The sequence below is a fragment of the Chelonoidis abingdonii genome, chromosome 3 (assembly GCF_003597395.2).
Source record: "Chelonoidis abingdonii isolate Lonesome George chromosome 3, CheloAbing_2.0, whole genome shotgun sequence".
Classification (NCBI taxonomy): domain Eukaryota; kingdom Metazoa; phylum Chordata; order Testudines; family Testudinidae; genus Chelonoidis; species Chelonoidis abingdonii.
The window spans coordinates 18,132,007-18,153,115 of record NC_133771.1 but is presented as its reverse complement, the minus strand read 5'-3'; the positions used below and the strand labels follow the sequence as shown (position 1 = coordinate 18,153,115).

General features: G+C 46.5%; 1 protein-coding gene across 1 annotated transcript in view; it reads left to right on the top strand.

Moving 5' to 3' along the window:
• The first annotated feature begins 435 nt into the window (after positions 1–435).
• Positions 436–21,109, top strand: part of LOC116836489 (protein eva-1 homolog C-like) — a 331,266-nt gene continuing 310,592 nt past the window's right edge. The window contains exon 1 of the mRNA XM_032800125.1: positions 436–535. Within this exon, the coding sequence (XP_032656016.1) occupies positions 436–535 (100 nt within the window). The remainder of the gene's footprint in view (positions 536–21,109) is intronic.

The window sequence follows — 21,109 nt, the reverse complement described above, 5'->3', positions numbered from 1 at the left end:
AGGGGTGCTCCTGCACCCTCTAGCTTGAAGTGGTCTCCATCATATACAGGGCTTACAGTTCTGTTCAATGGCTCTGAGCACCCCCTCCCCCACTATAGAAATTGTTCCAACGCCACTAGCAGGGGTTTGGAGCAAACTTTGTGCTCTGGGTATCCTGAGGCATTTGAAAAAGGGGGGGCTTTAGGACCCTGGGAATGCTGCCAAGCCCCAGGTAGGTTTGTCTCATTCGTCAGTTTCACTCACTCTGGGATCCATTCACTCACTCCCGGCATGTGTGTTCAGTGAGTGCTTTTGCTTCCTGGCTGGTTGCTGTGATCATTCACAAGCCAGGGGAATAGTAGTGATCTCTCTGCAATGAGGAGTATCAGGCTGGGTGGAGAAAAAGATTTTCTTTTCTTTTCCCTGGAAAAAGCAAGCAGTTGAGGATATTTAAGCATGAACTGCCCAGATGTGTCTCCCACTTCTACCTTTTTCTTAGGAGTAATGTGCTTGACAGCTCTCAGCAACTTTGCTAAGACTTCCTCGGACTTCTCAGGTAGGAGTGAAGCTCTAATCCTTTGAACTGTATTGGCTAAAGATGAGAATTGGTAATAAATATTCTTCAAGAGCAACCCAAGAAAAGTGGATACAAGCAGGTCTGAAATAGTTATAGTGAGAGCAATTTTTAATTCTTTTAAAATATGGTGAAGCTGATCTTCATTAAGAGGATTTCAATTATTTAAAAAACTTTCTTAGCAACCCCAGCTAAAATATTTCAGCAGAGATGTTTCTGAATAACTTCAGGAAATGGGAGGAAGGGAATTATGTAAACTTCCTAACTTTGTGGTGGTGGATGGAAATATGTATGTGTGAGGGTGGAACAGGGTTAGGTTACAGGGCTGGGTAGTTTCTGGACACAGGTTAAAACTAATATAGTAGGATCAAGATATTTTATTATGGACTAGATTCTGACATCTTTACTCATCTTAAATAGTACCTTTTAATAAGCAAATAATTCATTGCAGTCAGTAGGAATACTAAGAGAGTAAGATGCTACTAGCTATGAGTAAATGGGTATGGAATCTGATTCTATGTTTACTTTCACAATGCTCAGAAATTACTGGTACTCACTTCCAAAGACATCTTTATCAGTGTCACATTTTTTTTTCACAGCATATATCATGAAAATTTCACAGTAGTTACATGTACTTTACTTTAAAGATGCTAGATGTTTTATCACTATTCTATACAGCTGTAATAGTCACATTAAAGTTAGATTTCTGCTGCTCTTCTTTGTGGTTGTGAGATGTGTGAAAGCAACTCCAGCCTATAAAACAATGATGTAGATCTAATTTTGCATGAGATTAGGAGTAATCAGTCAGCTCATTAGTGATGGGGGCAATATTGACTCCAGAATATCTGATGGAATTCTGAATGCACTTATGTATTTCTTAGAGCTAAGAAGAGTTCAGGATGCTCTTTATAAAGAATGTTTTAAAACTTTTTAGTGGAGGAGAGCTGCCTATTATAGTTTGTTGGTGGAAAAATGTCATTGGTGAGAACTGTGTCATCAAAAGATTTAGACTGAAGTACACAATTGCAGTTTCAATACTCAGAACATTACAGCTTGGTGCTTGGGAGCCAATGTATTTGCATGTTGCAGAGGGAATTGTGTTTGTTTATTGTGGAGTTTCAGTTGGGGACTAGAATATGGTGGGTTTTAAGTCTTAAAGTGTATTGAAGGGGCTGACCTGCCTGGGATTCAGTCTCTTTTGGGGGCAGATCAATTCTGTGGCTGCCTTTCAAAGCAGATCTGCCTGTGAATGGAAAGAGCTGAGGCACTTCCAATTTATAGTAGTTTGTTCCCTTTAAAGTTTCTTTAGCACTGAGCTTTCTCTGTGTCCCTCATTCAAAGCAAGCTCGTGTAGAGTGGATGTGTGTGGGATGGGCTACTTAGGAACAACAGTTGAAATTGCCTTTTATATTTCAGTTCCTGTGCAGAAGGTACTGATCCTACTAAAATATAGACACTTTATATCACAGCCAGCCTTACTGGCAAGAGCATAATGATGTACATTGTGATCTTGAGGCACTAGCATACATGTCAGTTAGGCCAGCAGTAAGGTTAGGCACAAAGTCCATGTTAGCAGCCCAGCCAGAAAAAGAAAACCAATTCAATAGTATGTGGGAATGCTGACTTAGAAGGATGCTACCACTTTAAAAGTGGCCATAAGAAAGTCAGTGGTAGCAAAATGTGTCTTATGGGGTACCAATGAATTTAAAACTAAACTGTGCTCAATTAAAAAGGAGGGGATAGGTCAGTGGTCTAAGCACTAACTTGGCAATACCTAGCTTTCTTTTAACCACAGATTCAAATCCTACCAAGGAATCTCTGTGCTTTGGCATTTCCATGAAATCTAATGATTGTGGAAGTTTTCAGTGAGGTCCCTGGCACCTGATGTTGCCTTGTCCAAAGTCTCCTTTCTCTTACCCACTTGCTGCGCTGCAGGTTGGTTGGATGCTGGATTGAAATGTTGATTGGGGGGCCTTTGTCGCTTGTTTTCTCACACTGTGGTCTATGGAACTGGGAACAAGTCTCACTCTAGCTATGGATAGAGCCTACCACTTGATGGGTGCTACCATAATAATGATTTGTGTGGTAAGTGTTTTGGTATCCTCGGAATGAAAGGTACTAGATAAAACTGCGATATTCCTCCTAACAATACCTAGCACTTACCTACCTTCCCATCTGCAATTATGTTTACAAAGATAAATACTGATAACACTTTTATCATATTGCCATCATCCTTGATGGGACAGCCCAGTTGATGCACCACATTTGTCCCAAACTTTGGTGATATATCTCCAGAGAGGGACATTGCCTCAGAACTGCTATAAAATGCTCATTCTTGCACAGTAAGAAACCATGCACAGGTGGACTCCCCATCTCTGCTGCAGTTGCTCTTGTATTATTATTTATGTATTTTATTTATTTATTATTATGAAGGCAAATCAGATACGTAGATCATTTGCTAAGGCATCTGAATGTATGTTTGGTCTCTTGCTGTTTGACCACGGTTGCCATGGCTAGGAGAGCAGAGCACAGAGACCCCTCTCTGGTGGGGCTGTAAAGGGCTGCCCTGGGTCTTGGGAGGCAAAGGTCACTGGGAAAGCAGGACAGTCAGCTCCAGGTTCTCCCCCTCGCCGTGCCAAGGTCCCTGGCTGAATTTCACCAGCTGTAGGGACAAGGGATGTATCCCTAAGTGGCAGTCCAACATGGTCATAGTGGCTCCCGTGGGCTCAATGGCTTTTTATTCTATTTCTCTCTCCATTATCTCCTGCTTGCAGCCATCACCCAGAGCCAGCGTTAGCCATTGGGGGCCCAAAACAGGAATATTTTCCACCCCCCACTCCCGCAATTCTAAAACACACAAGTTTTTATAATAAAAAATGAATAGGGGGCCCCCTTGAGCTTCTCGGGGCCCTAAGTAATTGCTTAGTCTGCTTATGCCTAATGCCGGCTCTGCCCTCACCCTTTGAAAACCTGTGTTATAGCCACCTCTGTCCTGACTGGGGAGGGCTGAACTGATTCACATTTGAGCCCATTAATGCTCCTTTATGATCTATCACTGTTACTGCTGAGCACCAGGAGGGGTTGGCACACACCCTCCCTTTCCCACCAGGAGCTTCTATAGCAATTCCTACTGCTAGCCATTTGGGGAAGGTGAGAGCAGGATGGGGATTCAGATGCAGGTCTCCTTGTGTGTGTGTAGAGCAGCATCCCCCACTGGGAAAGCAGGCACTCACAAGGTAGTGCTGCTTCAAGGAAAGATGGTTATTGAGGATCCAGATCTGTAGTCCCTGCACAGGCAAAACACACCATGGCAGAACTTGGTCTGCATTAGCACTGCAAGTATTGCTGTAGGGATTAAAGGCCCCGATCATAGGTGTTGGAACTAGACGTTCTGGGGGTGCTGCTGTGGCCTCTGGCTTGAAGTGGTTTCCATTATATACAGGGTTCAATGGCTCTCAGCTCCCCGGCGCTTGAGTGAGACCAAGGGCCCCATTGTGCTAGGAGCTGTACAGTGACTGATAGTTCCTGCCTGCAGAGAAATATAAATAGACAGACAATGGGAAGGGAGGCAGAGGCCCACAGAGATTGAATGACTTGCTGTAGGTCATGTGAGCATGTTGGTGGCAGAGCTGGGAATAGAATACTGGTCTCTTGACTCCCAGGGCAGCACCCTACCCTAGAGCATGCTGCCTCAGATTTCCACTGGATCCCCACTGCCAGAGCAGCTTGACTGTCCAAAAAAAAAAAAAGAAAGAAAGGGCGGGGGGAACAAATTAAGCATCTACCATGTTAGGGGCTCTTGTAATCTGAGATGTAAGAGTAAAAAATTCCTTTTTATGTGAAGTATTTGAACTATGTGAAGAGTTTTTTGAAGGCTTTCGTTATAGTTCTTTAAAAAAACTGTGTGTGTGTGTGTGTGTGTGTAACTGGGCATTCTGCTAATAAGGCATGAGCCACTGCCTTCATTGATCTTAGTGTTTGCACTACATTAGTGACTTGCCACAGCATGCTTCTCTTCAGTGGATCTAATGCTGAGGACCCTGTGGTTCTAGATGGTCATTAGGGAACCAAACTCTCCATGCTTTAGCGTTCATGCATTGAAGCCTTTATTGACGGTCGCATGTCTCCATCCTCTTCCAAAAAGAAAAGAACTATGAACAAATATCCAAGTGGTAGCAGTAGTAGCTTTTCTTATCTGCACACTGTATCATCTTTAGTCTTCAAATGTAATCCAAATACTTGCACTTCTGGAGCCCATCCCAGCTAAGGACCTCAAAGGGTTTTACAAACATTAATGAACCCTGGGAGGTAGAGGAGTATTATCCTCATTTAACAAATGGGGTAACTGAGGTACAAAGATTCTGGGGTCCCAAGTCACATCTGAAGTCTGTAGCAGAGCCAGGACTAGAATGCTGATCTGCTGGATCTCTGTGCATTAATCCCAAGACCCACAGGATTAATACACAGCCAAATGAAATCCCTGTGCACACTTTCTTGTTGATTCTTGCTATTCTAAAAACTTCTTATTTGTTTTAGACTCATAGACTTTAAGGCCATAAGAGTCCACTGTGATCTTCTAGTCTGACCTCTTGCACATCGCAGGCCACAGAACCTCACCCACCCACTCCTGTAATAGACTCCTAACCTCTGTCTGAGTTACTGAAGTCCTAATATCATGATTTCAAGACTTCAGGTCAGAGAATCCACCATTTACTCTAGTTTAAACCTACAAGTGACCCGTGTGCCATGCTGCAGAGGAAGGCGAACCCCCCCCCCCCCCCCAGAGTCTCTGCCAATCTGACCTGGGAAAAATTCCTTCCCATCCCCAAATATGGCGATCAGTTGTACCCTTGGCTGGTGGGTCTTGCCCATATGCTCGAACTGGGGAAAGAATTCACTGTAGTAGCTCAAAGCCCTCCCCACCTAGTTCCTTGCAGCTGGGCAGTCTCATCATACCATCCCCTCCATAAACTTATCAAGCTCAGTCTTCCATCCTTGCAGCGAGTATTGCTGTCAAAACAAAACAAAGCTCTGCCCTTTGGACTTGTGTATAAGCTGACTTGTTGGACATTTACAGTAGCACCTGGAGGTACCCATTAGCAGCAGGGCCCCACTGTGCTAGGTGCTGTACAAATTCCTGCTGTGAATTCACTCAGAGGCTTAGGGAATGAGCTCACAATGTTCTAAATGAAATCCTATTAGTGTCAGTGGGATTTGTGGAGAGGAAAGTAACCTCTTCAGGGCCAAGTCAAGCCATCGTTCCAGGCCCTGATCCTCTGTGTGTGAACCCAGGTGCAGCTCCATTGAAGTCGATGTGCTCTGAGTTGGCCAGAGTGCAGCTCACTGCAGGCCTAAATCAGCTGAGGGGGCAGCCTTCAAGGCATCCTCACCTTTGGATTTCCTAGTGTATCCTGCCATCTGTGTGTATCACTCGTATCTGCACCCATCAGAGTGCCTTGTGCCTTCTCCGCACTGGGGATTTGCCCCGGTTTCAGCCATCCATGCAGCTGCAGTGACAGAAGCCCCTAGTGCAGACAAATAGCAGCTTTGCTTGTGCTGACAGAGCTTGGAACTGGGGTAAGCTGCAGGGTGTAAATTAGGCCTTCTTGTTGTTTACCGTGCCTGTTGGGGGTTATACCACTGCAGCTACGGGTGTGTGTGTGTGCTGGAACTGGGAAGACCAGGCCTTAACGTGCAGGTTCCTCGGGGCATGCAGCGTTGTCAGTTCTGTGCACTCTCCTGCACCTCACTTACTTGTGGTGCTGGACAGATGATAATGGGACCAAATGTGGTCTTTAGTGCTGCCTTAAAATGCAACAGCTGAAAGCTTTGCCAAGAGCTGCGGTCTATGTACCCCACTGGTGTGGGTATGTTACAGGTCCTCCACCAAGGACACGAGTCTGTCACAGCTCCAGAGCTCTTTAGTTCAAACTGTAGCAGCTGATGGTTTTAGCTCTGGAGGTCCCTGGTTTAACCCTGCTGTTGGCCATCACACCTGTATCGGTCAAATCAGTTCTCTGGGGCAGGGACTTTAATTGATTATGGCTCTACAGCACCCACCAAGCACAATGGGGCCCCAACCTGATGCCCCCACATAGAAATGTTTTCTTATAATGCCTTGCCTGGATCCTGGTGCTGGCTAACTGCTTTGCAGCTTTTGTGAATGTCCCTTGAAGACCTTTCCCTACATTTAAATGCCACCAGAGTGTTTTTTATTTACGCAGGGCTGGCTTAAATTGTGAGCTGTCTTTGTCACTTACCTGCTAATTGGCTCGTTGTGTTTGTCTGAGCTGACCGAGGGAGTGGGGGGCTAGCTGCGGCAGGAGAACAGCCCCTTCTCCCTGCTTGCATTTAATCAGGCCGTAATAATGGCAATTTGTTTGACAAGTCCATTCACCAAATGATCACAGAAATTGACAGGCTAACAGCTTCTGAATGACATTTAAGTAGACTTAGATATTGGGCTTGGAGATGTGAATGAGTTCAGTCAAGTCAGGGGGAGGCCTATTGTCCAAGTGTGTTGAAAACTGGGCAGTGAACGGAAGCCGTGTGTTAACACAAGGGAAAGGTGGATGGCGTTTTGTTCTCAATGGCTCTAACACAGCTGTGTAATTTGGTAAGGAGAGTTTGTACTTCTGGCCTTCGCTACAATGGGCAAACAACAATATCCTAACAACCTCAGACAAAACCAGCTAAGCCAACTTGCCTTTCTTCTTACCTCCTGCCCCCCTCAGTGCTCTAACTTAGGTTTCTACAGGGGCTGAAGGACTTTTTCTCTTAAAACCCAGTTTGTCCCCTTCTACACTGTTTGGCCAAACAAGCCTCACTGGGCTTCTGGTGCTGTGGGCCTTGTGCGGGCTTAATGGATTTTAAAGCTAGAAGGGACTATTCTGATGATCTGGTCTGACCTCCTGTATAGGATTTCGCTCAGTGTTTCCTACATCAAACCCATAACTTCTATTTGAGCTACAGCAGAGGGGCCATGCCGACTTATGGTTTGTGCACTGATTTAATCTAAACTAATTCAACTAAATTGCTGTAACCCCCTCAGCATGAACACTTAAATTGGTCTGAGGGTCTGAAATCACATTAACTTAAGTCTACTACAAACCCACTTCAGATTGGAAATAAAGACATACATTTTTGACAGCAAGAATAGTTAACCATTGGAACAGTTTACCAAGGGTTATGATGGATTCTCCATCACTGACCATTTTAAAATGAAGATTGGATATTTTTTCTAGAAGATCTGCCCTAGGAATTATTTTGGGGCAGGTCTATGGCCTATGTTATACAGGGTGTCAGACTAGATGAACACAATGATCCCTTCTGGCCTTAGAATCTATGAATCAGCTAAACTGATTCGAAGCCACTCTTAAACTGAGATAAGATATGCTGAGCACAAAGACTGTTTGGGAGATCATGGTGCCACAGGAGAAAACGTTTGATCTGCTCCCAGAATGCAGACCCTTAACTTGTGAGTGAAGGGAGAATTGTTCATAGCAGTGCATGGTCCAATACATAGTTGAGGGGCTCTCTTCTTTAGAAGTCAATGGTCAAAGTTGCTATTGATTTTTCTGTGCGTAGTGCTCAGCTGTGATAGTGATGAGATGCCAGAAAAGTGACTGACTGCACATGGAGGTGTTATTTGTTTAAATTGTTGCTTTAATTTTTTTGCTGTTTAGAAACAGTCTGGACTGTCAGAGACCTTGTTTCAAATCCTGATTAGCCACAGACTTCCTGTATGATTTTGGGCAAATCATTTAGTCTCTCTGTGCCTCAGTTTCTCATCATTACGCTGAAGATAATAGCAGTGCCCTACTTCACAGGAGTGTATGAAGATAAATACTATAAATATTGTGAGGTGCTCAGATACTGTAGTAATGAGGTGTGTGGGGGTGTGTGAGTTGTAGACTGAAATAATAATACTGCAGCAATTTCTCCTGAGCCTCTCTCTAAATACCTGCATCTGGGGCCACAGGCAGCGATCAAACTCTCAGAAGGGTTTGGGGAAGTGGACTTTCCCAGGAGAGAGGTCTGGCTGTTTCAAGGAACAGAGTCAGGAGAGAAGAGGGGTGACTTTGCCACACCAAGGATGACTGAAAAGAAAAGGGAGAAGATGAGGAGAACTCCTTTAGGGATCCAGGGAGTGTTTTATCATCAGTTTGGGTGACTGAGGCTTATAAAGTGGGACTGCGTGATAATGGAATGAGGGTGGAGTGTGACTATTGGAGACAGGCCAAAAAAAAAAGGACTTCTAACCATTCCTGTAGAGGTGGGCGGGAGGCAGCAGGGGGATTGGTGGACACTGCCTTGGGAGACTCGCTGGACTCAAAGGGATTTGATAAAGACCTGTTAGCACTCAGGTAAGAGATCTTGGAGTCGTTGTGGATAGTTCTCTGAAAGCATCCACTCAGTGTGCAGCGGCAGTGGAAAAAGCTAACGGAATGTTGGGGATCATTAGGAAAGGGATAGATGATAAGATCGAAAAGATCATATTGCCTCTATATAAATCCGTGGTATGCCCACATCTTGAATACTGTGTGCAGAAGTGGTCGCCCCATCTCAAAAAAGATCAGAGAATCATAGAATATCAGGGTTGGAAGGGACCTCAGGAGGTCATCTAGTCCAACCCCCTGCTCAAAGCAGGACCAATCCCCAACTAAATCATCCCAGCCAGGGTTGGAGGTTCAGAAAAGGCAACAAAAAATTATTAGGGGTAGGGAATGGTTGCTGTAGGTGAAGAGATTAATACGACTGGGACTTTCAGCTTGGAAAAGAGACAACTAAGGGGGATATGTTAGAGGTCTATAAAATCATGATTGGTGTAGATAAAATAAATAAGGAAGTGTTATTTACTCCTTCTTATAACACAAGAACTAGGGGCACCAAATGAAATTAAAGGCAGCAGGTTTTAAAACAAACAAAGGGAAGTATTTTTCACACAACAACAAGTCAACCTGTGGGATTCCTTGCGAGAGGATGTTGTGAAGGCCAAGACTATAATAGAATTCAAAAAAGGACTAGATAAATTCATGGAGGATAGGTCAATCATGGCTAATAGCTAGGATGGCAGGATGGTGTCCCTAGCCTCTGTTTGCCAGAAGCTGGGAATGGGTGACAGGGGATGGATTGCTTGATGATTCCCTGTTCTGTTCGTTTTCTTGGTGCACTTGGCATTGGCCACTGTTGAAAGACAGGATACTGGGCTAGATGGACCTTTGGTCTGACCCAGTAGGCCGTTCTATGTTCTAATGGATGTTGCCAGTGGAAGCTTAGAGCTGAAATGTATCATGGAAAGGAGACTCTACCCAGTGACTGAGATTCCCCCTAGAGATGAAGGGGAAGTTCAAATGGGAGTGGGCAGGGTAATTGATAAGCTACCTCATCCAGTCATGGTGGGAACTGGCTGGAGTCTCTTCCCTTAAAAGGGAAAGGTGGGGCCTCAGGGTCCCCTGTGACAAAAAGCAGTGCCAACAGGGAATGAGGAAAAGGGGCTTGAAACAGAAAAATCAGAAAACTCCAAACTAAGGAGCAAAAATAGAACCTCCCCAGGGAAGGGGAGGGAAGGGAAAGGTAGCCTAGAACAAGCGGTAGGAGAGAAGAGCACACCTAGGTTGTTGATAGAAGTCTGACAGGGACCCTAGCCACCAGACCGGTGGGAGGAGGAACCCCACCCAGAGTCTCTACTTGAGGAGGAAAATGGGGGACAACAGCAGGCTCTGGGCAAAGGGGAAAAAGCATGGTCAGTTGTCCTTGGTATGAAGACATATGGGCAGAAACGGAATTAAAGGGGTGTTCCTCACCCAAAAAAATGCAACTTCCATGGGTGGAATAACCACCCCGGGGGCAAGTGTGAACACACAGACTCCAGTGTGTTCTCCTAAGAAGGGAGCATGTGGGGAAAGAGAAATCTGGCTGTCAGGTAAGGGAGGGAGGTGTGAGAGAGTTCAGGCAGCTAGAACCTACTCGGAATCTGCCTGCCCACAGCCAAAGGCTCCTCACCCCAGCCCAAGGGGAGGAGCTACCAGACCCAGATTCCAACCAATTCCAGGGGACAGCTAATGAGAGAACAGGGACAGGAGTGAGGGTCAGACGGTCAAAATCTGGGATTTAGAGGGAGACACCAAGCTGAGAACCCCAGACAGCATCCACTGCTACTCGAAGGCGTCTAGGGAACCAGCGGACATGGCCAAGGCTGACTCTAGGCACCAGTGTCCCAAGCATGTGCTTGGGGCGGCATTTTGGCCCTTTGGGGGTGGCACCTTTGCTTCGGGGCAGCAAAAAACAAAGAGCAGGCCCTATACACGGCCTTAGGAGATATGTCTTTGAATACACTAACTGCAGTGACAAAAGTAAATTGAGCCTGTAGGGCTTACTGGTCGGTGTGTTTTGTGTCCTCCTCTGTGCCTGATCCACAGTTTGTTTGGGTCAGTCGTTCTCAAACTTTTTTTTTCTGTGGACCACTTGAAAATTGCTGAGGGTCTTGGTGGACCACTTAAATAATCTTTCCAAATGTTGTTTGTACGTTAGCTAACTATTGTAAAGTGCTTTGTATAAAAGTGCTATATAAAAAAAACCCTTAATAATTATTAGTGTTTTTTGCTCTACAAATAAAAGCATACAACTCATATTTTAATATCAGTAGTGTTACCTTTCTAATGGGATGCATCTGTCCTCTCTTCCCCTGCCGCAGCAGCCCAGCTGTCTCTCTCTGGCAGCCACAGCCCCAGAGCTGGAGAAAGTCACCTCTTTCTCTGGCCACCGCAGCCCTGCATGTACCAAATTCTCCTTACTCCTTATTTCCCCCCCCTCCCCCCAAGGCCACCACCTCACCTTACATGTGTATCTTCTCCAGGGTCCAGGCACCTAATTAGTGGAGCTATGCCTGCGCGGCTCCACTAATTAGGTGAGTGACCCTTCATTTTGTTGTGTGCGGCCATCCAGGCGTGCACCTTTAGAGGGAACTATCCGCGGACCACCTGAATAGAGCTGGACCACAGTTTGAGAACCTCTGGTCTGGGTCTATGATAAAGCTCAGCTTGAGAAACCTGGCTCTTTAGCTCAAGCTGCAGAGAGACTCATGCTTTTCGCTATGTCCCTGGTGTCAGCCAATCTGGGGCCATTGCTCCAGCACAGCTATGAGAGTGTCAGCCGCATTCTGTTCCTTCCAGTGCATTAGCAACAGAATTGTTTACTACATTACAATCCAGTCTCACCTGTGCAAATTGATAAGATGCAGTGTGGTTGCACAGGAGTCAGTGAGGCCTGACTTAGCCTATGGAACTTTTTAGGCTGGTCTTGTGCCCTGGAGGCAGAAGCATCTGAGCCCTGCACTAGCACCGGGGTTCCAAACTAGCATGCAGTTTTTATTAATGTGGACAAGACCCCCGAGGTGATTCCGCCAAGACATGTTTGAGGCACGGGAGAAACCTGAACTGTTGTTGCCCTTCCTGAGCCTGTTTTGTGACTAAATGGAGAACTTTACGCTCCAGAGCTCTCACCACTTGGACTAGATTTGCAGATGGAAATTAAAGTGTGTGTGTGGGGAGGGGGTGGGTTAGAGTGTAATATGAAGTTGAACTGAAAGGCAGTACGTGCCAAGACCTGAGTTGGGGCTGACATGTTTCTATCTCCCTGGCTAAAGTTGATGACATCCCTGACACCTAAAGCAGTGGAAGGAATGCAGCTCCCTGCACTACTTTAGACATGGTGGATGTTGTCAGCTGTAACAGAAGAAACCCTGAGAGTCCAAACTCACGTGCAATGAGTGGTAGAGTTTAAATAGACTGTGCATAAATATTTCTTTACTGAATAGAACTGGGCTGCTGACAAAATTGTGCTTTAGACGAGGGAAACATTTTCTCTTTTTTGAAAAAAGTCCACTTGGTTATTTTTAACTGCATAGATAAGTTGTCAAGAGAGCCAATTTGCAACTGCTCCCATTTCAAACACAATCTGTTGCAGGAAAATGATGCTTAAGTAATTTCCTGCCTTTTGTATTGTGGTAAAGGTGCAGATGCCAATGAATTAATAAAAAAAAGTTTATACAGTTGTTCAAATGACAGGGTCAGGTGAACTTTAGCCCTAGATTAAAGGCTCGCGAAAGCAGGTTTCATACAACCTACATTCAACAGAACTTCAGTGAATTAAAAAGAATCCTATAGAAACAGTTTGAAAAAAACAAAAATCCCTCTGAGCTGGCATCCTCCTGCAGTGTTTGCAATCCAAACATGGCAATGTTTCATTAATAGGGAAAGTCTGCAAGTGAAATTGACTAGAAAGTGACTGTAAACAAAAGTGAAACCGATTCTCTTTTCATTGCCCATATACAATGCAAAAAATAAATAAGTATAAATAGTGGAAAAGGTAAACTTGGGTTTATAAATTCATTTTGAATAGAGGGTGCTACATTTTAGAGGACAAAATATGGGCCATAATTTTTTCAAACTTCATTGTCTAAAGTTAGGCACCTAAATACATATGTAGGTACTTTAATAATTGTGGCCTGATTTTAAAGGGATGTTCAGAGTTCAAAATCAGGCCATTTTTTAATTTAGATGCTTAAACAGTGATTTAGGTGCCCATCATTAGGCAACCAAGTCTGAAAAATTTGGCTGTGGTTTCTAACATCATCACATTCCCTCTTGCCTAGATATATGAGAACTTCTCAAGCTCCATGCATTTTGTTGTGCATTAAAGTGTGTGTATGCATATAGGAACCCACATGTGAAAGGAAGTTGGATGAGACTTACAATTTACACAATATTACTCATGTACTCATCATTACTAGTTCCAATAGGCCTAACTCCTAATTGTAGCTTTCATTAATGAAGAACTGTGGTTGGTTGTGAGCTGAGCACCATTCCATATGGACAAGCAGGGCCAAATTCTGCAGTGACTTATGCTGGTGCAGTAACTCCATTGACTTTCCTGGTGTTTTTCAAGGTATGAATAAGCACTGAATTTGGTTTCAATTCCTCCTCTTGCTGATGAAATTTGATAAAGGAGTAACAATTCTGCATTGTTCTAAGTAATCCTGAAACAAAAGATTAGAGATTTAAACTCCCCTGCCCCCACTCTTTAGCTGCTGCTTCTGCCTGAGGAAAGACTGTGTGCTGTCTCTCAGCTCTGATTCGGATGTCGGACTGATCTGAGCATGCCTGTTTCAGCTCATTGTATGAGAATGAGCTCACATTCATAGTAATTAAAATCTGTACTTCTGCTCTTCCAGCAGGTGCTTAATGCTTGATTGCATTAGACCTAAGGCATGTTTCTTCATGTCAGGGAGATACAGCAATGGTTTGGCAGCTCTGAGTCATTTACACAATAGAATTATAACTAGGACAGGACACCTCAAATGCATCTAGTACCCATAAATTCAGTCAGTGGGTGCCCTCTTCTTTGGCACAGGGTGTGGACCATACAGACTACAAGTGGCATCCTTTAATGCTCCATTTTGACTCTAGTGTTGATCAAGATGGAGTGTTGTAACCTGGCACCTGTAATCTGTTGCATTCCCTGCATGGTGCTAAACTCTGGACAGTCCTGATTTCGGAGTATCCTTAAAATACTGGATGCACATGTGGCATGGCAGGGAGTAGGTGGGGTAGAGCGTTGGTCTTAATAGTTTTTGAAGGGCACATATTTATGTGCTCTGCTATGAATGGTAAAGTTGAGGGAGGGGAGCACAGATCAGTCTCAGACAAACTGGATTCTGAGCAAAGTGTGAGGAAAGATTTGAAAATGGCTCATCTCATCAGGCTGTGCTGCATCTTGTGTTAGAGCAGACACACTGAATCTGGTTAAAAGGGCAATTGCAGCGAATACCGGCAGAAGGCCTGGACAGCTGCTTAGTATAGACTCTCATGTCTCATCATGTGTGGATGCTGAGAGTCAGTGGAGCAGGGGCTGGCTCCTATGTCTTCCACACCCTGGTGAATGTGCTAACCAGCAGGCCACAGAGTCATTTTCCAGCTCGTATGTGTTTTCTCTGGCCCGAAGACTTTTTTTAATTTATCCACAGTGAAATGGCTTCAACAGAGGTGAATGAGACTATTCCATAGCCCAATGGTTTGGGCATGCAGCTGCGAGGTGACAGATCATTGTTCCAATCCTTGCTCAGGCAGAGGGACAGCTTGAACTGGGAGTTTCCCACATTCCAGGTGCTTACCCAAACAACTAGGCTAAAAGTTAGGCGGGAGCTCCTCCGTTTTGTATGAACGCTCCTATGGGGCCCAATCAGCTAGGTGAGCTCTGAGCACGTTTGCTGGATTGGACCCTCCAGATGAGTTAGGCAGAGGGACACCTATTTTTCCCAATTTGTGCATTGCTTGTGGCTTAGGCGTCCGGATGCCTAGACCGGGGCAGCAGCACACGTGCACAGCACAGGCGCTGACTTTTCAAATGGCCGGGAAGTACTCGACCCCTGGCTCTGCTCCAGGCCTCACCCCACTTCACCCCTTCCCTCCAAGTCCCCAACCTGCCCCACTTCTTCCCGCCCAGTCCCTCCCTCTTCCCCAAGTGCTGGCAGTCCACTGAGTGGCTCAGCCCACTCAGGGGAAGAGGGAGGGAATGCCAGCACTTGGGTTCTGGCAGCACTCAGTGAGCCACTCAGTCCACTGCCAGCACTTGGATTCTGGCAGCACTCAGCCTGCTGCTGGTCTGGGGTTCTGGCTGCCAGCCCCGCTCAGCCTCCTGCCGGCCTGGATGAGCAGAACCCCAGGCTGGTAGTGGGCTGAGGGGGGCCGGCGGCCAGGATCCTGACTGGCAGGAGCTGGTGGACGGAACCCCAGACCGGCAGTGGGTTGAGCAGGGCCTGGAATCCTTGTCTGGGGTTCCAGCCACCAGCCCTGCTCATCCTGCTGCTGGTCTGGGGTTCCATTCACTCAGCTGGCAGCGGGCTGAGTGGGGCTGGTGGCCGGGACTTCAGACCGGCAGCGGGCTGAGCGGCTCAGTCTGCTACCTGTCTGAGGTCCCGGCCTCTGGCACCGCTCAGCCCGCTGCCGGTCTGGGGTTCTGTCCGCCAGCTCCTGCCAGCTGGGATCCCATCCGCTGGCCCCCCTGAGCCCGCTACCAGCCTGAGGTTCTGCTCACCCAGGCCGGCAGGAGGCTGAGCGGAGCTGGCAGCTGGGACCCCGACTGGCAAAGGTCCTGCAACTGGAACCCTACACTGGCAGCAGACTGAGCCGCTCAGCCTGCCACCGGCCCCGCTCAGCCTGCTACCGGCTGAGTGAATGGAACCCCAGACTGGCAGTGGGCTGAGCAGGGCCAGTGGCTGGACCCCAGGCCGGCAGCGGGCTGAGCAGAGCTGGTGGCTGGAACCCCAGGTAAGGATCCCAGGCAAGGATCACACTAAATTGATAAGATCTGCATTTTAATTTTATTTTAAATGAAGCTTCTTAAATATTTTAAAAACCTTATTTACTTTTAAATACAACAGTAGTTTATTTATATAATATAGACATAGAGAGAGGCCTTCTACAAATGTTAACATGTATTGCTGGCAGGCGAAACCTTAAATTACAGTGAACTTGGCACACCGCTTCTGAAAGGTTGCCCTAAGCTCTGCCTGCCCTGGCTCTGTGCTCCTCCTGGAAGTGGCGACATGTCTGTCCCCTAGGTGGAGGGGCCAGGCGGCTCTGCATGGTTCGCACTGCCTGGTGCCTGCAGGCGCTGCCCCCACAGCTCCCATTGGCCGCGGTTCCCAGCCAGCACTGGGGACTAGGGCAGCACTTGGGTCTTTCCTGATTGCAGCTGCTAGGCTGGGGGGCAGGGACATGCTGTCGAGCCAGCGCTCGCAGTTCTAGCCCCATGCGGGGGAAGGGGCGCCAAGGCTTGGGGCTTCTGGCTTGTGGAGCAGAGACTTGCCATGGGCTAGATGAAATGAAGCCGAGGGCTGGATCTGGTCCCTGGGCTGGCCGTTCCCCACCCTGCCTTAAATGGATTTCACAGATGTGACCAAGTGGAAGTTAGTAATTGATTCTGCCGAGGCTGCACAAGAAGAAACAGAATGCTACATGCTCCCTTTGCTCTGCAGGACTAATGAGCTTGTTATAGGTGGGGCTGGTGAGGCTGTTGGGTTGCCCAGCATTTCCCAGTATCAGGACCTGTTTTCACTTGCTTATGTTAACAAACATTAACCATTTGGGCTCAAATTTTGCTTGTAGGGTGCCCGTTTCAGGCTAAACTTCTCTGGAAAACTTCAGCCACAACGGTTCAGCCATTTCCAAGGACAAGGCTAGGGAAAAATACATTGCTTTGCCCATGTTAAATTCTGACAACTTTTTTTTGAAAATGCTGTACCAGCCCTATGCTTTGGAGCAGTGTCTTGAAGTTTGGCATGGTGTGGTCTATGTCAGCAAGGTGCCTTTTGCCACACCCATGAAAACTGTAGAAATCCTACAGTTAAGAGCCTCTGAAAAACCACAGTTTGCATGTGCTCAGTAGAGACTTCTTAGATTTTAGCAGCTAAAATCTCTGCAGATTCCATCCTTGCTAAGCACAGTCCACCCTCTTGCAGTCCCAGCAAGTGACAGGACTATACATGAGCATGAATGAATGAACATGCTCCAGGCCTGGGTGCGAACGGGGACTTTCCCTGTCTGGGCTGCTCTTGGCTGGGGTGGAACCTGACACCGGAACAGAGAACAAGGAGCCTGTCTCTCCTGGACTCCTTCATAAATGATCGATAGGATTATTGAAGATGTCTCTCTTATATATCGTCTTGTTTTTCCTACTACGAATACACAGAGTCAGAAACATGCCTTTTCAAAGTTTCCAATCCAACCGTCTTAGATATAGGTAAATTCACTACAATGAAATACTTTACATTTTAGAAGATTTGGTAATTGTTGAATTTTCTTTCTCTCTAGATTTTATTGTTCACATCACCCCTTAGAAATTCCAGAGGTTGATCTGATTCTGAAGCACGTCTCTTTTCATACATCTTTTGTTTAGTTGCTGTTTCTGTTGTGAAAGCTCGTTTACTTCCTGGTTTGTGTGTTCAAGCCAAAAGCAAAATCAAAGTGATCAAACCTTTATAAAAGTGAGCGTGGAGCAGCGAAGTGGATCCCCAGTTGATGATGGTGCACACATGTCTGGGTCCCAAGCTGTGCTCGTATTTAGTTTATTGTTAGACTAACAATAAGAACAAGCACTGGTTCTTGTTCAGTGAAATAACTTGGATGGAATGAATGGCGTGGAGGAAAGAACAGTTGGAGGCAGGCTGTATTTGCGAAAATGATCTAGTTTTAGCTATGCTATATTGGGCAGAGACTCCTGACAGCATAGGTCTTGTGTCAGCCATCGATACCTGACAGTGGGCCTTTAAAGTACGACTGTTCAGTCGCTGACCGCAGTACTGTGTGAAGCGGCCAAAACCATTTCTGTGCAACTTCGGCTGTTCTGTTTTTCTACTTTGCCGTTGCTCCTGCTCTGGAATTTCATTTTTTTTTCTTAAGACACATTGCAAAATATGGCAATTGTGTGAGAAAAATTTGTCACATTTCAAATGCAGAAAAAATATATTTGCCCCAAATTGGTCCTGTGTTATCATGGGCTGCTTACTATTATTATTTATTATTATTTTGCCATGACAGGTGACCCTTGCTAAATGGTAAGTAGGGTTGTAAAGATCTGTTCAGATCCATAAGGAGATGAATGATTAACATCTCCAACAATGACTTTTCCTTGCTAAGGATGTGGAAATCACTTCCTCTTTTTCAAATTCTGCCTTTATAATTGGGAAGGGGTGGGTAGGAGGAGGTTCAGTTTAAACTGGCCGAAATGATAAGATTGTTTTGCTTCACTAGGAAGCATGAGAAAAGTCCTCTTGGCAAATTAAGCCATGGTCCCTTTTTGTGGCAATGGGAACCAATCTCATTAGAAACAGAGCCGGGAAATCCAATCTACCAGACAGATACGCATTCTGACCCCAGCAGACTTGAGATGCCTTTCGTTCATGTAGCCTTACTATGCATTTCCCCATCATCTGTACATTAGAGTGATGGAGCTGATGGGAATTGTTTCTGCTCAGTAGAAGCCTGTTGGTGGGAGGCAGGAAGGTAGCGGACAACATGGCGTCCAGAGGCAAATCACAGAGTGGTGTAAAGTCTCGTTTGATTTACAGCATATTGAGCACCACTTTGATGGAGTGCACTGAATTTCCAAGCTCCTATTAGAATGTAGTTATATTAGGGATCAATGTGGCCCCCATTGGATTGAAGAAGGGCTCTCCCTGACTTCCCAGCATAAACTCCTGCCACCGGCTGGTCAGACATGGCTGCCTGAATCATAAAAACAAGGGCTCCCAATGACACCTGTACAAGCCCATTCATGTCCAGACACAGGGAACTACCTGCTTCTGAGGGAAAAGGGAGGGGGGCACCCTCTTAAGGAAGAAAGGGATCAAAGTTGTTGTTCTTCAGCTGCATCTAACCAGTTAGAAACATCTCCTGGGAGAAATGGGTAACACCGAGAACAACTAACTGGCATTTCTGATTTTCAAGGAAGTCCAGGACCCAATTTGGCATTTCTGTCTCCGACAGTACACTTCTCCAGCTGATCTCTGAAATGGCTGCCTGTCCCCAAGGGCTGGTAAATCTAACCCTGGCTGACACTAAAACCAGTTAGGGGAGACAGCAATTGCTAGTGGCACTAAGATGAGTGAAGGAGCAGAATCTTGCAGTGAGATGAGCAGTTCCTTGTGGACTGGCAGATCTTTGTTTTGTCTGGATTGCTCCAGTTATTGCAATGATTCATTGCTGTTGATTAGTAGCAGGGGGAGACCAGTGCGATATACTCATGTGAGTACCTTTTCCTGTGTGGGTGATCCCATGGGAATCAATAGGAGTGCTCCCATGAGTGAGGGTGTGCAGGGCTGTGCTCATGCATGTAACTCCTCCCCCCCCCGCACAGCAAGCAGGAGGCTCCTGGGAGCAACTCCAACAGGCTGTTCTTTCTGCAAGCAGTGGACAAAGCAGGCAGCTTTCAAATGATGTTATAAGGGAGCATTGTGCAACTTTAAATGAGCATGTTCCCTAATTCAGTGGTTCTCAGACTAGGGCCGCCGCTTGTTCAGGAAGAGCCCCTAGCGGGCTGGGCTGGTTTGTTTATCTGCCGCGTCCGCAGGTTTGGCGGATCGCAGCTGCCACTGGCCGCAGTTCGCCATCCCAGGCCAATGGGGGCTGCAGGAAGGGTGGCCAGCACGTTCCTCGGCCCGCATTGCTTCCTGCAGCCCCCATTGGCCTGGAGCGGCAAACCGTGGCCAGTGGGAGCCGTGATCGGCCAAACCTGCAGATGCGGCAGGTAAACAAACCGGCCCGGCCCGCCAGAGTCTTTCCCTGAATAAGCAGCTGGCCTAGTTTGAGAACCACTGCCCTACTTGATCAGCAAGGTAACAATGTGAAACAATGTTAACTTGTTCAACTTTGAGTGAGGAGTTACTGTAAGTATAAAAAATAGCTTCTGGAAAGCCTGGCTTCCTTTAAGTTTCTCTTCTGCAAAGGCACAAGGCAACCTGTGAAAAGCAAATTTTAGAGGGCTCACCTAAATTTTCAAAGCTCACACCCATCTGCTTCCAGTTTGTGTCCTTGCTTGAAACCCTGTTGCAATGAATTACTCAGGTGTAATGATGTCAGAGATCAGTAGCCAATGCAATCAGTAGGGCTGTAGAGGTTTACTGGTGCACCAGTAGAGGTTTACTTTACTACACCAAAGAAAGTTAAACACTCTGCAGAAACCAAGACGTTTGTTCTCACAAATGCCAGAATCAGTTAGAGCCAAATCACAACCTTGGGATCTGAACAGCAAGAAGCCTTGAGAGATTTCAGAACCAACTTTGAACTCAGCCTTGTTTCTCAGGCCTTGGCTACACTTGCAAGTTGCAGCACGCTGGTGAGGAGGTTAACAGCGCTGCAACTTACTTCTTGTCCACACTTAAAAGCTCGCCAGCGCTGGCCAAAGCTCCCTGGCTTAGCGCTGGCTGCTACTCCTGGGTCTGCTACGGGTGTAGCGAATTCCACGCTGGTGAGCAATGCGGCTGCTCATCAGGTTGTGGACTACTCCGAGCCGCTGTACATTGGCCTCCAGTGGTATGGAAGATCCAGCATACCTTTTTCAGCCTCTCCTGGTCATTATTTCACACTCCACTGCCTTGGCGCTCCAGGTGACCGCCTTAAATCGCCCGGGAATTTTAAAATCCTCTTCCTGTTTGTTCAGCGAGGTGTGGGTGCAATCAATCAATTCAGTTGACCATGCCTCACACGCCCAACAAGCCCCCAGGATGGAGCACTCCTGAGCTGCAGGATCTATCAGTTTTGGAGGTAAAGAAGCTGTTGCAGGCAACAGCTGTGCTCCAGCCATAGAAATTATGATACCTACGGCCAGATATCAAAGTCAATGCAATAAGGGGCCTATGAAACCGGGACGCGGGCTGCAGTGTAGGTTAAGGTAAAGGAGCTTGCGGAGTGCCTACTGCAAAGCACGTGAGGGAAACCGCCGCTCAGAGGTCTGTGCCCCACGACCTTCCGTTTTTACAAGGAGCTGGATGCAATA